Source organism: Pimephales promelas, chromosome 11 (assembly GCF_988280905.1).
Source record: "Pimephales promelas chromosome 11, fPimPro1.hap1.1, whole genome shotgun sequence".
NCBI lineage: Eukaryota > Metazoa > Chordata > Actinopteri > Cypriniformes > Leuciscidae > Pimephales > Pimephales promelas.
In genome coordinates, this window is record NC_142779.1 from 8,698,366 (window position 1) to 8,722,691 (window position 24,326).

A 24,326-nucleotide genomic window follows, 5' to 3' on the forward strand; every position below is an offset into this window, starting at 1 on the left:
TATCTTTATCCGCTTGCTGATAAGGACATAATGTATTTAATCTGGCCCGTTGTCAAACACGTTGAAATGTTTTACAATAGCACACTATGCTATGATAAAACAAATGTACATTATATTGCTAAAGTGTTATGCCAACAGTACTAGGATACACAAATAACTCAAATGTAAAAAAAAAACGATGGGTTTTTAACAAAAAACACTACCATTTCACTCAACAACTGATTTACAGGTAGTCATTGTCATTTTACCATTTAATTATAGACAAAATGTTCTATGTCATTCTTGTATGTACACATAATTACAAGGTCAGTTTAAATTTTCAGGTTTTTTCTTTAAAGTAGGCAGCTAGATTAAAGTTTGTTCATGACATTCGCCATCTTACATACAAAAGAAGCTGCAATGCAGTCACATTTCAAAAGCCTGGGACACTCTTCCCTCCAAGTGCAGTAAGTTGCTTAACAGAGACGGCATTCACATCACCGTCCATCACTATGTACAAAAAAAAAACTTGAGTGCACTTGCTGCTACATTATACATATTAACAAACTACAGACTCCATATCTACAGTATCACTGTATATAGATGGTGCAGTCGGTGTGCGAGGAGTACTGTTTGAGGCTTACAGAGAAAAGCATTGTGAGAATTAGCTTCCATCTGAAGGAAGAGAGACCAGCTCCTTTCATTAGACCACTTTGCGTGTAGGTGTGAGTGCGGTTTTCCCTTTTGGGCCCTAAAAGATCGAGAAATGGCTGTCGCAGGACACGAGCTTTCCATTGAGATCACGGACAGATTAATGACATCCTGTTTAGGCTGTCGGAACTAGAAGTTTTGTTCTGGTCTAGCGACCTGTGTCCCTTTTTTCAGTTCTTGGTGCACCAAGAACCGGCAAGCAGGTCATCTGTGCAGTCTCGAAACAGGATAATGAAAGATGTAATGACTGCGCCGTTACACACACTTACACCGGTTTAGATTTCATAATGTCACATTTGCTCACTCTATCTCTGACCTTTCCTTTGCACAAAGCAATGCACTCCATATCCTGGAGAATACCCCCGGTATCCCACGCAGGTCCAGGTTTGTCCATTTGTGTATGCAGATAATCCTTCGCCAGCCCAAAATGACATTTTGAGAAACCCAAACAAGGTCCTTGCTCACTGCTGCCTGCCTGCAGTCTCCTTATATTTCTCCTTTCCTGGAAAAGTGCATGAGAAATGGGCTGAGATTTCAGATAAGAGAGAAGTGAGAGGAAGTAAATGATAAAAGCAGAAGCAGCAGCACTATCATTACAGCAAACATAAACACTCATGTCTCGGATCATACGGGAAAGGAGGTGATTCAAAAGAGAATGGAAAGATGTGAAAAAGCTCAAATGTAGAGAGACGTCACAGATGACCTGTAAAGTCAAACGCTTGTAAACATACCGGGTCGTCGTGTTTTATTCCAGAGATGTGGCGCACCGACCGCACGCCAAATAAGAGACATGATTAATTATTATTAAGAGATAAAAGCAATTTGAGTTGACAGAATTACTACCGCCATGATTTAAGAGACAAAGACGTGGAATATGCCTCTAAAGCACCCCCTGTACTGTATGTGTGTTTGTGTTATAGCCATGCAGCCAAAGAGCCTCTCTAGAAGGGAAGTGTTTGTGTGTTGCCTTCAACAGAGATGCAGCAGTGCAAGGATTCCTCCTCCTGATTGCAAAAATGGAATAAAATAACTGAAATAAGTTAAATATCATAAAGTGGCCCAGGATAAGTCTTATCATTCAGGGTCACATAGGAGTTCATTTCCTGTAGTGTTCCAAAAGAGGTCCAGTTTCTCCATTCAGAGTCCAGTTGGCTGCTCCTATGAATGTGACCCAGCCATAAGCGCGTGTTCCTGTGACTCCGAGGTCAGAGGACGAGGGGTAAATGTCAGATGCAAGTGGCGGGTTGTGCTAATGGCTGCTGTTTGCGGCTACGCATGCCTCCCGACTTCTCCTTGTATCCCAGACACATCTGCTGAGAGACGTCCACCAATGCACTACCTACTGCCATACCTGAGAAGAGAGAGGACAAAGAGGCGTTTCTGACCGTCATTATAATGGCCTCGGGAGCAGAAGGTGTAGAAGTGTTCAGTGTGGGGGCAAATTGCATTGACTCGCCAACTCACCCGACTGTCCTGGAGGTGGAATGCCGCCGGGGCTTCTGGGTAATCTAACGAAGATGGAGAGCACCGCTGCCTTGTTCCCAAAACAGGGCTCCAAGGCTATGGGCTTAGGCACAGACTGTGAGAAAGGAGAGGAAAAGGTTACAAAAATGTTTGAGGAAATGCTTTGATTTTGTTATTTTGCCCCATTTAATAGAAAAGTTCTTACACATTATATAATAAGTATAGTAAAATGAGTGAAAACTTTTCAAATTTAAAACTATCTTTCAAAAGTCAGGGGGTGTATAGAGCGAGAGAGACATATTTCAATTTAAAGTAACTTTTCTATTTTAATATATTTGAAAAGTCATTTATTCCTTTAATGGAAAAGCTAAATTTGTAAATTTAAGTTTCAAATTTCTAAAACTTGATTCTAACGGGCTGTTTACACAACACCGTTTTCAACAAAAAGCGCCGTTTTGGGTGGCTGAAAAGGCAAACTTTTGAAAAAGAGTTTCAAAGTGAAAGTTTTTGATAGCGGTATTCATGTAAACAGCAAAACTGTGTATATTGTTTCATCGCCATCTAATGGCCTGGCGGCAAAACAGCGTTTTTCGCAGATCCGTGTGAATGGAGATTGTTCTGACAATGTTGTTTGTCTGTACGTCGAAAACTCAAAGGAAAAACTTCTCAGTTTTAAGCATATCGTTGTCATGTAAATTGTAAATGTACCCTAAATCTTGTCACATTCAAAAATAGCTGATATATTCACTCATGAATCATTTGTATCTTATATTGCTGCATTATACACTCATCCCCTTAACATCTCAACAGTGGTAAAATCACTGCACCAAATAGCATTTTGTAGGAAATACTTTGATAAACCATGTCAATTTTACATATACCAGTGAATTGGAATGACTGGTGTGTTCCAAGGCACTAAACTTGCGCAAAAAAAAACATGGTGTTTTTTTTCTGTAAGTATTGTATGTTAATACACGTGCGGGTGCAGGGCTGAAAGCACATGACCTTCTGTTTTGGAACACATGCACAAATCATATTCCAGCTTTGACCCATTTCACACTCATTTTGCCCTTAGTCCCAAGACCTGCATAAACTTTTACACACACACACTTGGTCTTTTTGCTTAACTGCCGAGTTTCCCTAGTGTGTGCAGTGTGTATGTGTGGTATTACTGTGTATGCATCAAAAAGACTGTTCAATGACTGAGTGTTTGTGTGCTTACTGCGGCTCTTCTACCCCCATTCACACATCCTCCCCTCTGTACAGCGCGCTTGCATATTCATTCCTCCTTTTCTTTATATATTCTTCTCTTTAAACCACTTCTTATCCTACAGAGACCAGTTCACCCCCTCACTCCTCTCTATCTCCCTCTCTCCTCCTGGCACTTTCCCACTGTCAATTCAGAGCAGGGGGGAACACCATTTATCTTTAACACCATACACACCTACTCTTTCAAGCACACAAAAAGAAGAAACTCCTAAAAAATTCAATTACAGCCGCTGAGAGCAACGGCATGAGTTATTGCTGTATGTATGTATGTATGTATGTGTGTGTGTATCTATACATACAAAAACACATGCACATAGATACACATATCTATATATATATCTATTTCTGTATATCTCTATCTGTTTTTGTATATGTATGTGTGTGTGTGTGTATATATATATTTACACGTGTATGTTTTTGTATATGTGATTATTACGTTTCTGCTCAGGTGATTATCTGAGGCAAGCAGAAGACAGGTTCTGTTTAATTAACTCTTATAATTTAAAAAAAAAAAAAAAAACGAGAGCGACAGCGAGTGAGTGAAAAGGTAGAGGTATACTGAGTGTGTCAGAGGCCACACACTATAGCACTGAATGCTCTGATGTTCACTTCAGTTCATGCGCTTCATTCTTGTTTAGTCGTGTTTACTTTAGTTTCACACCCTCAGGGCCCTCTATGAGATTTGTGAGAAATAACTGCATTTATAGCTTTTTGCTATCAAGGACGGCTGGATTGTAATTACGTTTAGACCTTGATAGTGAGCATAGGACATTGATGGAGCAGGAGTGAGAACTCAGCAAACAGGTAAATCTAAATCAGATCTTGACTCTAGGGTTGTCATTATCGTGTTAGGACAACAAACACTACGAAACAATAATTACAAACCAGCAATTCTTGAAATCAAATCCAGCTGTAATACTATGGAATGCAGTTATTAGTTACAAATCTCATAGAGTCGTCAAGAAGCCTTGAAACTAAAGTAAACAATTAAAGAAAGCTTCATCTAACTAAACACCGGAAGTGTTCTTGCCGTTAAAAAACATGAGGCACAGGTTAGTGGATGGTTGAAGCACGGTCGAGATGCGTCAAACTTTTTTGAACTTGAGCACCACATTTTTAAAATGACAGCAAGACACTGCAAAAGATGCAAGCATGATGGTTAAAGCTGTCTATCTAGTATATGGCAGCACAGTGGAATAGAAAAACGTGTTCAGGGTGAATGGCCCCTAAGAGTGTTCAGACATGTAGACTTCATATTGCTTTCACAAAGCAACATATCTAAAATAACCCAAATTTGTCATGGGCGAGTAAACTGTCCTCTCAGTGATTAGAGCGCATCGGTTTATTTTCCGGGATTCCAGAAGGATAGAAAACGGCTCTGCAGGCTTATAGTGGCTTTCTTTGTTCTTTGTCATTATATGATTTAATATTGTACTTTATTATATAATTTTGAGCAGGATACATAGCTACATGGTAAGAATGTTTCCCAGACGAAGCTATTTCGAATAATTTCCGAATCATATCATTTTAAAAATAAAAAGGTGTGATTTGGCTTTCGATGACGATGGCCTGCTCCCCCATCAATACATTATGATGCAGCCTGGTCCGTTGGGTCGGATTGCTTCTCGCAACAAGCAAACTGCTTAAGAGTTGGTTTTCACACCTCGTTCAGGTGTTCTCAGACCATATTTGTTTTGGGTGCAAATCCAAGAACGTCTGCAATGTTCATCTATGCATAAATGGACCAAACTAAGGGACCAAACTAACTACACTCCAAATGAACAAGGTGTGAAAACACAGAGGTTTAGTCTGCGACATAAAACACAGAAGTTCTGTTCTAGTGAACCTAGTGAGCTGCTATTCTCGGCACACTCCCGAAAATCTATACCACCTTATAGTACACAGTTTTAGCCAATTTATCCAGGGGCATCAAATGTATCATCAGGGGCATCAAAGATCAGGCAATCCTAGTATTCACTATGGAAAGCTCTGTGAAAATTTTCATCCGAGATTGTGGATTTAGTTCAGGGAAATATATTTTATTTACTACTAAAAAAAATCAATACAAGTATTTAATTTATAGTGCTGGATATAAACATAGATTTTCCAATTAATGGCAATCTTGATTTCAACAATCCAGATATTAATTTTTAAAAAACCAAGATCAATCTTTTACTCTATGCTTATTTTCAGAAGGCGTATAAAAATGTAGCCTACACGGATAAAATAACTCCCTCAACTGCATAGTTTAAGTCCTGTTATAAATATATAATTTGATGAAAAATTTCGTAATGTCCCAAGAAAGTTCCCTGTATCCCTGTTGAAACCTATCGCGGCCCGTCCTATGAAATGGACGCAAACATACAACGTGACAAATGTAGTCCAATTCACAAACATATGACCGGTTCCTTTTAGTGAATCAAAAACAAAGCACAACCACTGTAGTGCAATTCTTGAAACAAACAACTCTTTAAATGAAGTTCAAAAAGACAAGTTAGTGATTTTAAAATCACTCTAGGGCTTTTCACACTTTGCTTAACCCCAGATTATCTTTCTGAACACAAGAAACGTTTCAAACTTAGAAGAGGGGCGTGAATTGCAAAAAGCAAATACAAACCATATATTGTTGTAAGTGTATATCTATTGGCTTCATGTTTTATTTGTAGAAGCATTTCTATCTATTCGTTAAGTACAAGTCGTTAAAAAACGAGGAAATTTATACGAGATATTTATCAAATTATTTAGGCAAATGCATAAGAGCCTATAACTGGATCATATTTGCAGTGATTATTATGTTTCTAGCATGTTATATGTTTGGCAACAGTTGCACCACTTGACGGAAACAAATTTCGTGATGTTATTTCCATCAAAAGGTGCAACAAATTTTTGGTCAAGATCTTGTATTGACAATACAAGAGTCCAACACTCTGTAAAGTCTCCACCAGCACATCCCAAAGACGTCCAATGAATTTAAGGTCTGGACTCGGTGAAAATGATTCTTCATGCTCCCTCCCACTTTTCTTTCACAATTTGAGCCAGATGCATCTTAACATTGTCTTCCTAGAATATGGGCATGAAATAAAAAGATTCCCACTTTATCAATTAGGGTTAAAATAACTGTAACCAAAAATATAACATGCTAGAAACATTATAATCACAGCTATAATGATCCAAAATACCCAGAAAAATAATTGAAAAAGCAAAGCAAGATAACCCAAGATTCCGTTTCCCAGGGTTTAGAATGATCCAGGGTTAACTATTTCAAGAGTGAAAAGCCCTTCTGAAACGCTTCCCTCTATAATTAACAACATTAGCAGAGAGAATTTTAAAAGTGACGCAAATTGGACATTATAACCATAAAATCAAGAGCTGGTGATTTGCAATCAAAGCAGGAGAACTATAACGATAAAAGCCCAATCCATTTGATGAAAAAACAGACTATTGCACCAAATATTTGCGCGCTACTCTATTTACTGTTGTGCTTATTTGAGCAGTGAATGAGAAACTATTGGATTAACTATTGGTGCTTCACATTAGAAGCACACGTGACTGAAAGAGTTCAAATGAGTTTTTATTAAGTTGCCATCTTAGAAGGCAGTTGCTTATGTAGACAGCGACGCAGCTCACTAGGTTTTGGAACAGAGCCAGTGACTCAGCTTTCAATTCATTCCCAACATTAACATATGCAGTAACTGCACTCGCTCTCTTAAAGCCAACTCTGATGTCACCATCCGAAAGGTCACGCTAACCTTCACATTTCCACCAATCAGGTCTGGCGGCTCCTCGTCCGTTTCCAAGGCGACGTTGATGGTGGCGAATGGTCGGCTGGCCATCTGCTGCATTTCTCGCAGGAGTTGCTGAGGAAGAGAAGAGGAAGATTATCCAACAGTGTTACATTCACACACAAACACGCATACGGATCTGTGCGCCGTTAAAGCCGAGATCAATATTAAGGTGAGCGTTGAAACAACACGGCTTGAAAAAGATGCAGGTTGAATTTAAAAGAGGGAAGGCCAGATTGAATAAAGCTTGTGAACACATAAACACATAAAAAGGACCATAAAGAGGAAGTCAAACAAAAGGGAACTCTAATGCATATCTGCACAGCCTTTTTTTTTTTTAGTGTAGAGAGAACAGATCGAACCCAAATCATAATTGATGCCACTCTGTGCTTATATCTCAGTGAAAAAAGGATGCAGATCGAGAGCGAGTGTAGAGAGAACAGATCAAACCTAAATCATAATTGATGCCACTCTATGCTTATATCTCAGTGAAAAAAGGATGCAGACACATAAATTGGCACAAATCATCCAATAAAGGGGGAAAATGAAAAGGTTATATTCAGGTATGAAACCATCCGATAAGTGTAGATATTACAATTTCAAGAGCTTTGCTCAAGTGTTTTTTATTTTATTTTATGATGCATCTTTGAATGTCTGTCAACAAATACGGGTAGACTAATGGCTTGTGACAGAGTCGAACCGGCATCATTCAAGAGGTACACTGTAATTTTGCCTAGTAAGAGAAAATAATATGTTGATCCTGGCTGAAACGACATTCCTGACTGAAAATTTTGTCTTAACACTATCCCCACCCTTAAACATAACCCAACCCTAAAATCAATGGGGAATGAAAGGTGAATAACACTGAAGTAGAACCTAACCCTCGTTGTAAGCCTTAACTGTAAATGTCACTCAAATCTAATTGGTTGATTGCAATGTTGTTCCAGGAACATGTTGTACTTGGTGATGTCAGATTCACCTTCATATGAGCACCGTATCTCCGGAAGAAATCACAATAATATTTTCTAAAAACATACTCAAGTGTCGTTATTGTTCACTAAAACTTTTTTTTTTAAATCATTAGTTGAAAAAGCTGAAATATCATTTTGAAAAAAACATTTAAAGAACAAAACAAATTTTCATTTGTTCAATGTTCTATTACCCTGCTCAATTTAAATATGAAAAGCTAATATTTTAGGTCACTGTTTAAATATTTAGTCATGTTTAATGTATTAACGTGTTTTGTATTTACTTGTTCTCAACTGCTATAAAACTAGTTTGCCCCCATGAGGGTACAATTATGTCAACTCAAAAAATGCCAATGTTGCCTTGGTACATGTAGCTAATTGAAATAAAAGGTTTAGGTTGAAGTACTAAAAAAATTCTAACTAAGCTGAAAATATAAATAATTAATATAAACACTTACTGTATCAAAATAAAAAAATGAAAATAAAAGCTAATCTACCTACGGTATCTACCTACATTGCCATCCATTCCCATCTACCTGTCCATCCATAAATGCAAATATGGTTTACATACTTGCATATGAAACATTCTTTCTTTCTTATGCTAGTGAAAACACTGTTAAAACATGATTCTTTAAACTACATTTTCACGGTTAGGTTCCTACATTACACATTTTAAATTGAAAGTTTCTGAACATCTCAAATGCTCCCATGGTCTCTGACGTTAATAATGATGACGATAGTAATCTGAATCAGTATGTGTGCGAAAAAGACAGATAGAGAGGGATAAAAGCAAAACAAGCTTCTTCCCAGCAAACCACTCAATTAGAAATCCCCATGGTCCAACTGCCATCTCTCTCAGCAGGAACCACAAGTCATTTAATTGGTGTGCGTGTGTGTGTTTGTTGTCTAACTGTCCGTCCATGTTTGAAGTCTCAGCCCAACACACAACAGAAATTCTTATAAAGACAGAGAGAGTGAAAGGGAGAGAGAGACAGAGACAGAGAGAGCAAGCACTCCAGGGAGCCCAGCAACTGTCACACACATACCCACACGGTCCCATTGCAGCACATCAAAGTGCATATTTACTGATGTGTGCTTTAAACTACTGTCAGGAATATAAGGCATATCCAAAGAGACAGAGCAGAGGGGTAAAGATGGATGAGGAGAGGGGAGAAAAGAGAGAGATCTTTCAATCAACCTTCAGGAGAGAAGCAGTGCTGAATCAGATGGTGGTGTAGCCATGCTGAATACTGATCTGAGACAGGTTGTATGCTGAAACAAGAGGATGCTCTGATCTCAATCTTCAATGTGTTTCTCCCAGCTAGTCTGGAATGGTGGTTTTGGTCACTTGTCAGCTAGTTTTGCTAAGCAAGACCTTCAGACTGATGGCAGAAGGTCTGGACTCCATGGAAGCTTTCATTGGTCAAGGCCTGACTGACATGTAAAGCCATCAATCACAGATTTTTCGTTTAGCGTTATGTTTAGGGGCGTGCGATTGTAAAGTGAATGTCCCTACAATAACAGACTGGCATAAGACATAAGGGCACTGCAACGAGATATCAAATAACATGACCTAACTGTGCCACCGTAGCTTTTTCGAAAGGGAGGGGTGAGCAGTGGGCTGAGCCCTTAGTGCAACTCGCAACCGAACCGCTAGATGTCACTAAAAATCACACATTGCACCTTTAAACCTCGCGCATCAGACATTTAGCTAAAAATCCTTGGAAATGACGTCTAAAGCACACAAAACTGGAGTTTCAAAGTTTTTTTTCTCTTCTGGAACACATCTCCAGGAAATACAGTAGAACTCAACTAATCAGATGACGACTTTGAAACTCCAGTTTTGTGTGCCTTACGCCCTGTTTACACGAAAACGCTCGGGGGTGAAACATAAAAAAAAAATTATCGGATGTGCCTTTCGGTTACACGGCGACGGCGTTTTTGGGGCTTAAAAACGCAAAAAAGTGAAACCACCCTCCAGAGTGAAAATCTTAAAAACGCTCCACCGCCACGTTCCCGTGTAAAGGGTAAAAACGCAAAAGTCTGCTTGACAGTGACGGTTGTACGCAGGCACGCGGACTTGGTGTTGTTGTGTGGCAGTGCTCCACATTGCCACCTATCCACCTGGAGTGCATACTACATTGAATTTCACACACTTTTGCGTCACGATTTGTACGCGGATTTCCCACCCAAACGCTCGTCTAAACGCAGAATAAAAAGTGATAACGCAACGCGACTTTTGCGTTTTCTCTTCAGAATCGTTTCAGTGTAAACATGGCCTTAGACGTCATTTCCAAGGATTGTTGGCTGAATTTGGCAGATTCCACAGAAAGAACTCTAAATAGGAGCGTGATACTTCCGCAACAACTATTAAAAAAATAAAATAAAAACATTCACAACAAGTTTGATTATGATGCCTATCATGGACATGGAAAACATCCATCCATCTCTTCACTTTACAATACTGAATAACACCATGTTAAATATGCATTTTGTTGGAGATTAATTGTATATTTAAAATGCTACATGTATAGTTGCATTTTTATGAGAGTCAATAAATGTAATATAATGACTATATTCAAGTAAGTGAATGCATTTAGTCTGTGGTTTTGTTTTACTTTATTATGGTGGGCAAGTTTTAGAGTCGAATTTAGAGTTTAACCCTTATTTGCAAAATGCATAGCATAGCCTATAAAGATTCTCTAACTCTTTGAGGAGAACATTGGGCAGGTTGTAATAAAATCCCATTAATTTGACATTAATGACAGATTAATCCATTAGCAAAATAATATGTTATAGCCCTAATCTTAACTCCATCCATATGGTTTAAAAACATTTGACATTTATGATGTCTGATGCGTCTCATGAGTTCAGCAATGCGGAGAAATATCAAATCGTCTTCTATCCTCTGATGAAATGACAGCTCCTCTCATGTCTTTTGGCATCGAGGGGACGCTAAAGTCATTAGTATGACAACTAGTCTAGAATAGATAGAGCAAATATTCACAACACTGTCTGAAATAGATTGATTTCATCACTTGTAAAATGACAGTGGGGACAGTCGGTCCTAAAGATTGGACTTGGAATTGGAAGCACTGTGAACAAAGCCATAGATCGATGGGATGATTGTCAAGAGAAAAGAAAACATGCAACAACAAAAAAAAAGTATCATTTAGTTGCCTATGAGACTGCCAGTAAAATAATGGCATTGTATGTCTGATTTATCGAATTGTCTCAGCAACAGGATGAGAAAGTGCAAGAGAGAAAGGCTACAAGTGGGAGGAACATGACAGAGAACAGGAGGGAGGCATCCAACCAACCAGAGATAAACCTGGACCACTGTGAGAGATTAATGCAGGAATATAATCCCCCAAATGAGCCGTAATCCAACTGCCTAATTACTCCCACAAGCCCCTGAGACTACAGATTAGTGGAATTAATATCACTGCCTTGCAGCAGATAGAGATGTGTCTTTTAGCCATAACTCGCATGTTAAACAATTCAGGCACAGACGTATGCATTTTGTTTTTTCAATAATTTACAACATGCTTTTTGAGGTGGGTTTGATCTGAAACACTACATTTGACAAACACATTTTCAATAAGGATATAAATAGCAAAGCGTCTACATATGGTTCACAGCTAGAAAATTGATCTGTCCTCTTTTTGTACAGAAAAGCAATCTGAAAATCTGTGGTCTGTCGGTCCCCCATTTCAGTTTTTTTTTAACCAATGAATCTCCAAGAACAATTACTGAACAAGGATTTAAAATTAAATAAATATTACACTCCCAGAATGTCTAGTCAATTAAATATTTAAGAGATAGAATGTATATTCACTGAAGATTTCCATGCCCTTTCTATTCATTTCTTTTTAAGTTTAAAAACCGCTATTTTAACAATCTCTGACATGCTTTTCATGACCATATGTAGCCTGATATTGTGTGACCCTGATAACTAAAGATATTCACCTGAAATTCACTTTTAGATGACCATTTAAAAACAAATCATGCCTCCAAAAATTATATCTGCCCTGAACACCAAATCACAATGACAATGTGAGAGTACACATGAAAACCATCAGTTCAATTAGCATGTAGTTCATGAAGAAGAACCAAAAAAATATTCAATTGTTACAATTCAAGTTGTTAAAGCAACAAGTAACAATGAACCAATTGAAACCATGCAACCAACACTTTAATTCTCAAGTGAAAACCCACTGTAGGCTTAAGGTCCGGACATTTTTTTGGATCGTCAATTGCCAATAGTTGTCAAAAATTGTCAAGAGTGACCACTCACAGACGTCACTTTCTAACCAAGCAGCTTTTCTTGTCAATCCTCAAATTCGGCTGAACAACCTGAACACAAACGTCCCCATGAGGTTGAAAAATACGTTTTTAATGTTGTTTATATGTCTATGTGGTGTTTTTGATTTGCTTTAAGACAAACCATCTGCAAATTCATGTCAACACCTTGCGGAGTATTCTCGTTACAACCGCAGTGAACCAAAGACAGTCTCAAAAACATGGTGTTTCTGACGTCACAAACTACCCTGTAACCAATCAATCAATGCATGATCGTCAACAAGTGGATCTCTGAGCTGTTGTGAGTGAGTGGAGGCGGGGCTAATTTGCATATTCATAGAACCGCATATGCTAAATGAGCCACGGGTTTAGAGTTACATTCAAGCTATATTTTAAGGCATTCCCATCTCTCCATTCGTGCTACTGCGGGAGGGGGGATTTGCCTCACGCCACTAGTTAGTATTTACTTACTTAAGAAACAGGTCAACAGTTCTATAAAGTCTGGCAAGATAAACCAATGCTCATTTGTTGTAACAAAGCAAAACAAAATCATGCTCTGAGGGATATTGAGTGATAAGATAAGGGAATACAGGAGAGCCTTGCATGACCTGTTATGACTAGAATGTTCTCGTTAACCATGGCATTTCTGTGCAGCGGTTGAGGGGTGGCGCGCTCTGAAGGAGGAAGGCATGCCCACGTTGCTTGTCATCTTAAATCAGTCTGAAGCCGCAGCCTGTTCTTGATTGCCACGAGTGGATAAGGAAAGCTTGTGCCAACGAGTCCCCCTGGTATTTACTGAACTGTTCTGCTGTAATAACCCGTTGCTTTCACGGTGGCACAGGGATCAGTAAAGACTGGATCTTTTGCAGAGAATTATTTTGATGCCAAGGTAGCACCATTTCAAGGAATCCAATTCTCTTCTGCAACAGATTGTTAAGATTAGTTCACTTGGAGCATATGCTGAAATCAGTGTTTTTAGTGTTGAGTCATCCATTACACATACTGGGTGGGAGAGTGTGTTTTTCTCTGGTGTGTGTTTGTGAAACACAAATGTGTGTTTAACTCAACTAAACAACTGTTTGAGATTGTGTGTGGGTGAAAAAGCAAGGCCGTATTACTGCAGAGGGAATCTGACCTCTAATCGAGAGGAGCTAAGAGCTTGACGAACTTGGCTATACAACGGTTTAAACACACAAACACATACAGGACCGGGCGAGTTCCTCTACACCCGCATCCCTTCATCATACAGAAGGGGGGAGGCTGATGCAAGCTTTTACACTCAATCCTCTGAAGGAATAGAGAAAGGAGAGAGACTGAAGGAATGAAAGCTAGAGAGAGAGAGAGAGAGATTGAGGGAGAGGTGGAGACAACCTCTGTGCTGACTGAGTCAAAATGTGGCAAAGAATAGATGATGCCCTTCTTCCACTCTCCATTTTCATCACAATCTCTATCATAATCATTCCAGCTCCTTCTCACCAAGGTTATTATCGTCAACTAAAACTATTACCAAGACGAATTATTGAAAAAGGTAAGCAAAAAAAGGTGATACTATAAATGTGCACCACAAAAATCTGAACATTCGGTGAATTAAAATCACATCATTGCACTTCCTGGCTGTAGCGTCGCACCACGTCTCAAGCATGAACATTAGAAAAACATTGGTGATGGGCACAAGTTGGCTATGATCTGGGGTAGGACTGCAAGATACACCAAAAATATATATATTTTAACTATCCTTTGTGTATGAGATATACATTTAGGGGTGTAAATTATGTAGGGAAAAAAGGTCCATTTTCTATTGTCAATAATGTGGCGATGTATGAAAACAGCTCACAGAGAAGTCACTTAAAACAAGCTGGGTTTTTTGTAATCTACTTGAATAATTTAAAAGGAACACATTTTGTCATCATTTACTCACCCTCGTGTTGTTCTAAACCTCAACGAGTTTCTTTCTTCTATTGAAAACAAAAGATGATATTTTATGCTGCTGAACCATAAATGGTCCGGGGGTGCCGGAGTGTAGCCTAAATGCACTAGATTACGCCGCCTTCAAACTGGCAGTTGAAATCCTCTCCGATACGACCGGAAGTCTTTCATTTCCTATGGAGATTCGCAGACCGCATGCGAATGGGTCCGAAATGGGTCCGACCGTGTGCGGTGCAAAGAAAGTCGTGTCCGTTGGTCATCTGAATGCGTTCAAAAAAATTTAACTCTTCCGAAAATCTACGGACCGTTCCTATCGGACAATTCCAAAAAGTTGAGCGTTGCTATGGTACTGATAAACGAACCTAAATTCTTAACTTTTAATAAAATAAATAATGATTTTATAATAAGTCATCATGCCATTTTTTATTTTCATGACTTTCTAACGTTGTTAGGGCAATTAATACAATTAAATTGTAGGCAGACATTGAACTATTGACCACAATCACTTTTTTTTTTAGCCGACCTGACATGTCAACGTCCTCAGCAACTTTCCTCAAGCAGCAGCCTTCCTATTAAAATCTCTAGAACCCTCATCAGAGAAATCATACAGAACTGACAGAATCAACCTTTCTAATCTTTAAGCCATTTTTGTTCTACCTGCGTCCGACGCTTTTCACTGTGTAGTACGACGTCCGTTGGGGACGTATTGCTTTTTACGGAGCTGATTTCAACTGCCAGTGTGAAGGCAGGGTTAGATGGTAATGCAGTGTGCTGTCTTATGTTGACTATTTAAAATGTAAACTTAAAACTAAAAATATAAATTTAAAGCTGCAGTCCATTACTTTTTTTGGTTAAAAATGATCCAAAATAAATGTTTGAGCAAGTACATAACCAGCCAGTGTTCAAAACTATCTGCTTGCCTTAGCTCAATTAAAACGGTAAGCTTGTAATAATGTTTTTAATTCCAGTGGTACTGGTGGATTTTTTAATGGTGGAAATCCTAGCATGTCTTTGAATTGTTATGTCACATCTGTACACATAAAGAAGGTGCCTCGGCTATATTGCTTGTGAGGATGAGGGAGGTGGAGATGTATAGCCTTTTCTCACAGCACTTCACATAATTCAACTTTTCAATTAGATGGCAGATCCAGAAAGATTCAGACAATCGCCGCAGACAAATGCAAAGGACTTTGGACGTGGAGGTTTGGAGTGGCTACAGAAAAAAGACAGACTCCAACCAGGTCCATGGAAAAACAAGGATAAATATCGGAATTACCAATCGGGATTAACAATTTGAGAACAATTTGAGAACAATTTGCACGGTTTGACATGATATGATATGTGATCATTAGATTTAATCAGCGCGATTCACTGCAATGCTTTTTTTCCTTTAGTTGGTCAGAACAAAAGTGGATGTTACTTGTTCAGATGACATTTTCCAGTTAAAATGAATGTTTCTTAAACTTTCAAACAGTAGAATCTGTGATTCAGAATGACAGTATCCACACTGCGCGGTGACTGACAGCCGCAGTCTCCTAGATTCATCCGCGCTGTGCCGCGCTGAGGCACAACCCACGTAAAGTTGATAATTACGCGAATAACTGCAATTGCAGATTTCTAACAGAGATGGCGACAAAGAGGAAAAACTACAGACTACAGCTTTAAAATGGCAATTTTTTGCATCATTAAAAAATACAACAGCCAACTAAAATTAAACCAAAACAAAAAGGAAAAACATAAATCGGCTAGAAAAATTCAGCTGTCTGAATAATCTGCATTAGCAGGTTATCACTACTAATATGGTCTGCTATAATCATGACATTTAATCATACGACCCTGAGTCACAATCTCCCTAATTACAAACAGATTCATTTTGTTCATGATCTCAAACAGAGACGGAACAAAATATAGACTTCTTGAGTACGATAGGGGGTGTTTGCCCTTGAGGAGCTCTGATCATTCAATCCTTTTCTTAATCATCTCAGAAAGGCGAAATGTAAAATGTGTCAAGACAAATAAAACATCAGCACAGAGGTGAAGAGTCTGAGGAGTGTTTTAACTCCACAGAGCTGACTGCAGTGACAGTTAAATATTGAGCAGGTGAAAAAAAAAAAAAAAAAATTGTAACCCAACCCCACCACCACTAAAAAAAACATCCAGAGGACATTGCTTTGCAGAGAAGAAGGGTCTTGGGAAAGGAGACGAGGCTGTGTAGCGGACAGTGCAAAGAAACTAAACAAGAGCACTGTTTGCAAGGCTCTGCCATACATTACGAAGAAAAAAAAGACATTTCTCCAAGCGCCAGAAACCCCCTGCTGCCAAACAAGCGGTATTCATGCTGGGACTACAGTTTCTGCTCAAACCTTTTCATTGGGAGGGTCAGGATGGCTTATTCAACGTTAAAGAACACAGTGGACACGGCTTTTTCAAGAATAAATAAAATAAACTACCGTTTTTGTGCTGAAAATGAAAGAAATATTCTATCAAAATCTCAAAAACTATAACATCTCAACTGAAAAATCCTTCAGTCTTGACCAGCTACTGTCTTCAAAACACTGTCTAAACCTCCTCTCCTCCCTCACACAAAACAATATTTTTTCTGCTCAAAATTATGAGGAAATAATTTGTATTGACAGAATTCATTCTGATAAGTATTCAAAAAGAATACAAAATTAATTTTGCCAACATCAATTATTTTCTCATTTTGGCTGCATCTGCCACTCCAAAGACCAGCTGCAGATGATCAAGAACGCAAAGAGGAATATTTGCAATCACTTGTCTTCAAGACCAGGAGGGGTTAATCACTGACCCCTTTCACACTAACACTCTGTCTTTACCCAGATCTCCCTTTATAAGAAAGTTAATCACGGAAAAAAAAATTCTCTCCATGAAAATGTGTGATAAAACAGTTAAAGGTCATATTAGAGAAATTTTATGAAATGTTCAGTTTTAGCACTTTCTTTCTTTCTTTCTTTTTTTTGTGTGCAAATTTAGTGCACAGTGGATATGAGATTTTTTCTCTCACTGACCCTTAAAATTAAAACAAGACATCTTTAATATATTCTATGTCAATGTAAACACCCTCTTCCCACATGATATGAGAAACTTTGTTGGACTTGAGTTGCGGATTTCCTTTTTGAGCACAATATACTTTTTTAATTGCGGCATCCTTCAATAACAGACTCTTTGAAAAGTCTGCACTTCATTGTGACAGGTTCACAGAACAATTACAACTGCCATAATCAGAGACCTTGATAAAAATAAACATCAGCTACTTGTTTCTCTGGGACTCTTTAGAAGGATTTGATGAGCTGGAAGTGCTACAATGTTGCTACAGGAACAGCACAAGGTTTCACTAATTGCATCAGTTCTTCTGGTGATTAGGAACAACAGTATCTTCTAGCCTATCTGCTCATCTGCTTAATACCAGTTTTCAAAAGCTTGAGTTTTAAGGATGCTGGACTATCAACAGATTAGATCGTTACTTCTCAGACATTTAACGACTTGAAAAACGTAGAAAGTGCTAACCGATGACAAAAACACCTACACGAGTGATGCATTAATTCGACAAAGCACATGTTGTACACAGGGACCCTAAATAAATGGTACTTTGCACTGAGGGAGAATGTTTTTTTTTTTAAAGTTACATCAGGTTTTCATAATATGATTGCTATAAAATCAAATAATAATGACAATAAATGTATTCTTCATATAAAAACAACAAACAAAACTACACAGCTATTTAAGAAAAAAACCCTGGACAGAGATGGTAACATGTATTGGTTCTCAGTGTGAAAGGAGCACACACAAACAGGAGACACCAGCTATCAGGCCACCTCATTACAGCACACACACACGGACAGACAGAGAATATCGACAGCTATTCTCACTACGCCTAATTCACAAGCCACTCTCTGTCAGTTTAATTCACGGCCTCATCAATAAAGGTGCAATAGCTAGTCTATAAGAGTGTGTGTTTGTGAGGACCAAGAAGATGACTGAAGAGGAGCTCATGTTCATCACAAATCTTGTTACCTTTGTGTGTGAGTGTGTGTGTGTGAGCGAGAGAGAGAGAGAGAGAGTACAAAAAAATATATTGTGTTCAGTGTTAGGAACAGGAAAAGGTTAATTTAATTAGTTCATGAATTAACCTTATTCTCAAGGCAGATCTTCAATATGCTCCATGCGCACAAAAACACAAACATTCTTAGCAGTATTGCGTAACAGATCCATGATTCATTCGTAGGGGCATGCTGTCTCATTTTAAAATAGGACTATATAAAAATTTCAAAGGAACATTTGTGTAATATTCTTTGAATGACGCACAGTCACAAGACTAAAGAAAATAATCAGTAGTCTGTTAGCATCAGCTCATCTCGGCTGAGTGGCCCTCATTTGCATATCTAACAATTACAAAGGATAGTCCCTGAAAAACTGATAACCCACATCTTTGATTTTTGGTTCACAATACATTCTCTCCCTGCAAGGCTTGTGATATTTATCACTGAAAGATTTACCTAGAAACTCTTTCAGAGCACCTCTGGAGGAATTCGGTGTAATCACTTGCACACAGAGAGAAGTACACACACACACACACAGCGCTTTGAGAAAAGGTCACTTCTGATTTGCAATTATAGTTTCGACATCTGAGCAACACTCCCGATGGTTTTTCAAACCTTCAAACGCGACGTTGGTGTTCAAACAGAGGGCACACACATATATTTTTCACACATCATATAATTTTTTTAAGTAAATGTATTTACACTGCTATATAATCTCATAATTACTGTAGTGTTAAAACTATGAAAGTGGCCTATTTTATAGTTTAGCTTCTTTTATGTTTTAGGCAACTATAAAGTCTGAATTTAACCATTGTGTATAATTATTTAGACCTGGAAATCAGAAAAACTCCCATACCATCAGGTGCAAGCGTGAATCAAAGTGGAGACATCACCCATTTGGTGCCCGCATCAAATGTATTTTTTTTTAAAAAGTGATTTTATATATATATATATACACATACATGCATATTAAATCATTAAAGGCAGATAAAGTGTGTACTTGTATCTTTCAAACAGCCTTTGTGAAAATAAAACACTCAAATTATAGGTGAAATATTTTTCCAATTTGTAAAACTGTCAATCAGTGTAATTGTGCAGACTGTGATTTTACCACTACATCTCTAAATAATAATAAAATGCCAAGTTAAAAATATATTTGTTTTCTTGCCATTTTCAAATAAGTGTTGGCTGTGTTATATTACAAGAATTATATCTTACTGTGAAGTAATGAAATAACCAGGGGACTTTTGTCCTGTATGTGTTAGAGGTCATTCAGTGTAACAGGAACAAGAAGCCACTCTTAAATCATATCAAAAGTCATTCAACAGTCTGACATCATCAAAAAGCACCCTGAAAACAGTGCGGTGCTGCAGCAAAGTGAGGTTATTGATCCTAAATATTTGATCATTTCACCTTTTCATGGTGTATTACCCTAAGTTAAAAAAACAACAACATGCCATTCAGTATTAATGTCAAATAATAAAAATAATAATTTGTTAGTAAATATTATTGTAAATGTAATTATATAATTGTGATTTCCTTTACTGGTCAAGCTCACTAGGGCTGTAGTCAACCAAAGAATTCCTTAGTCGACCAAGGTCTTGTCCTGCGCAACGATTAGTCGACTAAAAAAAAACAAACAAAAAAAAAACGGATGTTTTGATTGAACATTTAGACAATTGTCACAGAGCATTTATAAAACAACAACGAAAAAAACATCAAAACTAAATAAAACTGTAATAATAATGAAATTCTTTGAAAATTAAGTGATTTTTATTACTGCAAAAAGTGAGGAGCTCTGTCCTAGGTATGGTGACAGTCACAATCGCGCACCTGATTATACCAAACGCTACAAAAAATATAACTGCTATTTGGCACATAATGAAAAATCTTAACAAAAGCTCTCGTTTATACAGGCTGTATTCTTCTTTACTTACAAAACTATGGGTTAACTTTTGTCCAGCCGATCAAGCCATCTAGGCGTTTTAAAACAACACACAAAAAAACAAAATAGCCTTAAAATCAATCTGAAATAGGCTGTGTTGTAAGAAGGCATATAGGTTTATTTTCGTTTTGTTACATTATTTAGGCTATTTTCAAATGCGTCAAGTGTACAAATAAAAACAAAAACATATTTAGTAAACACAATCTAAGTCAGCATGATAAAAGCGTTAAAAGGGCTGCTCACGTCTTTTGCGCGCTCAAGTTCGATTTTAAATGTAGGCACGCGATGTGCGCGCTCATATTGGAGCAACGCGATCGCGGTCGCCTACCTTCACAAAAAATGTAGCCAGACAAAAGATTTGGATTTCTTGGACATTTTGTCGACTAAACAAGTAGCGTGAACTGAATGAATACAGCAAAACTACCTACCGGTATATCCCTTACTGAGCACGAGCAGCGGCGCAGCCAGACACAGGTGCGGATCCCGAGTGTATTATGTGTGTGCGCTAAACTGTGGCGCAGTTACAAAAAATAGTCTAAATTAAATCATTTAAAGTTGGGGATAAAACATAGGCTAATTATATTTAGAACACAGTAATAAATAACTGCTTGATAAAGGAATAAATATCAAGGAGTAAATCATTGAAAATGTATTTCTATTGGTAAAAAAAAAAAAATGCGACTGGTTGACTGGTCGACCAAGACGGCATCGACTGATTAGTCGACTAAACGACTAAAGTTAACAGGCCTAAAGCTCACTATTTAAAATTGGTGGCCAGCAGGTAGCCTGCAATATAAGCTGAAGTAGAAGTTGTGTCATTCAGGGTAATGAAAATCTGTTACAGCACAGTCTCACCCATTACACTGAATGACAGTCTCATCACATGTAGAAATAATAATTTTAGCATCTTATTTATATTGCAGATGAATGAGAAATGTTTAGCACTGACAAATATGTGTTGAACTTAATATTAATATTTGAATGAATCTTTGTATGGCTTGATTTGTTATTGATTTATTTTAAATGCCCACGAACAGAGAGAGTTGCTAGGTGCTGTAAAAAGCCAAAAAAGAAAATGCAGATCCAGTATCTTGGGCGGCTTTCTTAGCAGGAAAACGAGAAATGTATTGAGGATTGCAATTACGTTCAGAAATATTGGTAAGCTGTTATTCTGGCAGTCACAAGTTCAAGAGAGGCCATTAAAGGGATTTTCCACCCAAAATAACCATCCCGACAAAGCCATTTATGTCGGCAAACAGAAAGTATTCATAAATATAGCTACAAGCAGTCATTATTGGGGTCGGGCAATTTAGAAACAAAATGACAAGCTTAGCAAGCATGGCAGGAAGCATCAGAACAGTAGAATAAAAAGCTTTTTATTTTTTAACATCTGCTTCTGCCTTCATTTAGTCAGGAATATTATTAAAATTAATCTAATGATACAAACTAGCAATACTAAAAGCATTGCAATAATGGGAACAATCACAATATTCACTGTCTTTTTAACAAAATGTCATTAAGAGTTACAAATCATGGTCCTTCAGTGTAACAGATATATTTATTTAAAAATATTTTTATTCTGACCTGTATTTATTTAAATAATAATAGAATATGTGATCATACTAATGTTGACTATTTTAAACGACTTTCACTTTTCTTGAAAAAAAAAAAAAGTTTTAAAGCTGTATTACACTTCTTTTTTTTTTTTTTTTGCTTGAAAACTCCTCTTCGTCTTTGACTCAAGAACACTTTAGTCTGTCTGCTGGGTTATGCTAGCCCTAAATCAGCCCTCTATGTCTGGTTGCCAAGGAGATCATTAGTAAAAGTCATACTTGAAGCTAAAGGGTCAGAAGAGTGCAAAACTTTAACGTGCAAAGCTGATATAGGGAGTGATATGCAGGTACGCATTTAAATGCGTGCCTGATTATTGCGTGAAAGAGAGGAAAAAGTATAAGCACTTTTTATTGGATGAGAGCACTTCACAAAGCCAGATGGTGAAGAGGATCCTTTAAAAAGACACTCACATTAGCTCTTATAAACACCCCTGCGTGGCTTAAAATGGCCTCTTGAAACCTTTCAAAACCAAACCTCTTCATTCTCTGCTGGGGCCGTAAAATCAAGGGTCATATTCCAGCATTTTCTCTTCTTTTTAATAAAACTGACCACAATGTACTAAATTAATTCATTTGTTGATTGTCACCAATTAGTTAAAGAAACATTAACGATATATCAAGTTTAAAATCTGGAATGAGAGCTGCTATAAAAATGTTAAATTAGTTTATAATCTTATAAAGTTTATACTTGACTCAAAATGACTAGAGCACGATTGCCCCCTTCGGCGCTGGCCAACAATTGGGAAATAAGTAGGATGTGTAACAGTGTATTGGATCCGTGCATTCGGTCATAAAGTGACAGCAGCCTTATAATAGAAGTTGTTTTTCTTTCATTGCTAATGCAAAATTAAGCATTGCTTGGTAATTGGTTGACCTAAATTTTTATTATCTAATTGTGTACTTAAATGTTACAGCTGACAGCTTTTCAACCGAATTCGTTTGTGAGACAGTCTAACAAAAGGATGGCAAACCAGTGAAATATCAACTGATTTTGAGCTCTTTTCTATTACCATTTTCTAAACTATAGAGAAATAAACTGTGATAATGTGAGAAATGTTGAAGGTGTCTGAATAAATTTTGGTTTGACTGTATATTCAAAAGAAAAACATTGTGATTATAATGTTGTTGTGAATTCTGAGGAAAACTGTGAACGGTAAATGGATTCAGTAATCTCAGTAGTCATCATCAAGTTGTATTTACGAAAGTATGTTATATACTGTCACTATATGAACACATAGTAACCAACTACAAGCAGAAATGTTTAACAACAGCCTCGAGGACGGATCTATCTAGAGATGCTGATGTGACAGTGATAGGATGGTTCAAAGCTGGCTAGACAATCATGTGTCAGAGAAAGTCAATGAGAATCCACTAACAAGGGAGAGGCTACAGCACTGACCTCTCTGCGCCGCGAAGCCCAACAGCTCTGCTTTATCTTCCACACAACTGCTGCCACCAGAAGCAAGGACAGGAAACAGCTACACACAAGACATGGAGAGGAAGAAGACAACTGTTAAGGTTTTTGGATGTTCCATTATGGAAAACAATGAGGCAGCCATGTTCCAATGAGCCACGCCAAGACCACATCTCAAGCACACACACACGGGGCTGTTCATGTTTAATGGATTAGAGGTGGTTGCACATCCGCAGGTGTGCTAAAGATCAGGAGTGTCGGTATCCTCATGGCATCGGGGCCAGAGCTCATGAATGCGCCTCTCGTGTATAGGGCTGTATGCGAGGGAATCATAACTGCGTAGGTGCATGTTTATACCTTATAAAGTGCAGGTGTGTGCAGAGCTGAAATGCATTCGCTCTGGGTCTTGGGAATAGCTCACCCCCACACACACTCACACAGACCAAGGCTATGAAGAGTTGGTGTAATTTATCATGGCCGAGCTGACATAACTAATGATGAGGAACCACAGCCGACCACAGCCAAGGCTCGGTGTAAGTACGTTACGTGCACTGTATGTATCATACGTGTCTTCGGTATGATGCATGACCTTATCCGAGTGATTATTATATTTTGATGACCCCTTTGCTTCTTGTGAACCAGTATGAACTACAAATTTTAATGCGTGTGAGAAAGTGTGTACGTGACAGAAACATAGGGGGAGTTTGCTGTATGGTCTACTCTACACCACCTGCTTCCTAAATCAATAACATATTACAGCAGGTCCTCAAGAGGTGAATTAGAGCTTAGAGCTGTATCACACCCCAAGCACACCGCAATCCAACTAGTTCCATCAGCATTTGGATTGTAGTATATCAGAATATCTGTGACTTCAGAACTACAAAGACTTCAC

At 38.0% G+C, this 24,326-nt stretch overlaps 1 protein-coding gene across 2 annotated transcripts in view; it reads right to left on the reverse strand.

The window, feature by feature from the left end:
• Positions 1–222: 222 nt before the first annotated feature.
• The window catches only part of atrn (attractin), a 61,363-nt gene continuing 37,259 nt past the window's right edge, over positions 223–24,326 (reverse strand). For both annotated transcript variants that reach the window (XM_039672461.2, XM_039672460.2), the window contains exons 26-29: positions 23,420–23,498; positions 7,173–7,280; positions 2,155–2,269; positions 223–2,041 (exon numbers count right to left, since the gene is read on the reverse strand). In XM_039672461.2, coding sequence (XP_039528395.2) covers positions 1,917–2,041; positions 2,155–2,269; positions 7,173–7,280; positions 23,420–23,498 — 427 coding nt within the window. In that variant the 3' untranslated portion in view covers positions 223–1,916. The remainder of the gene's footprint in view (positions 2,042–2,154; positions 2,270–7,172; positions 7,281–23,419; positions 23,499–24,326) is intronic.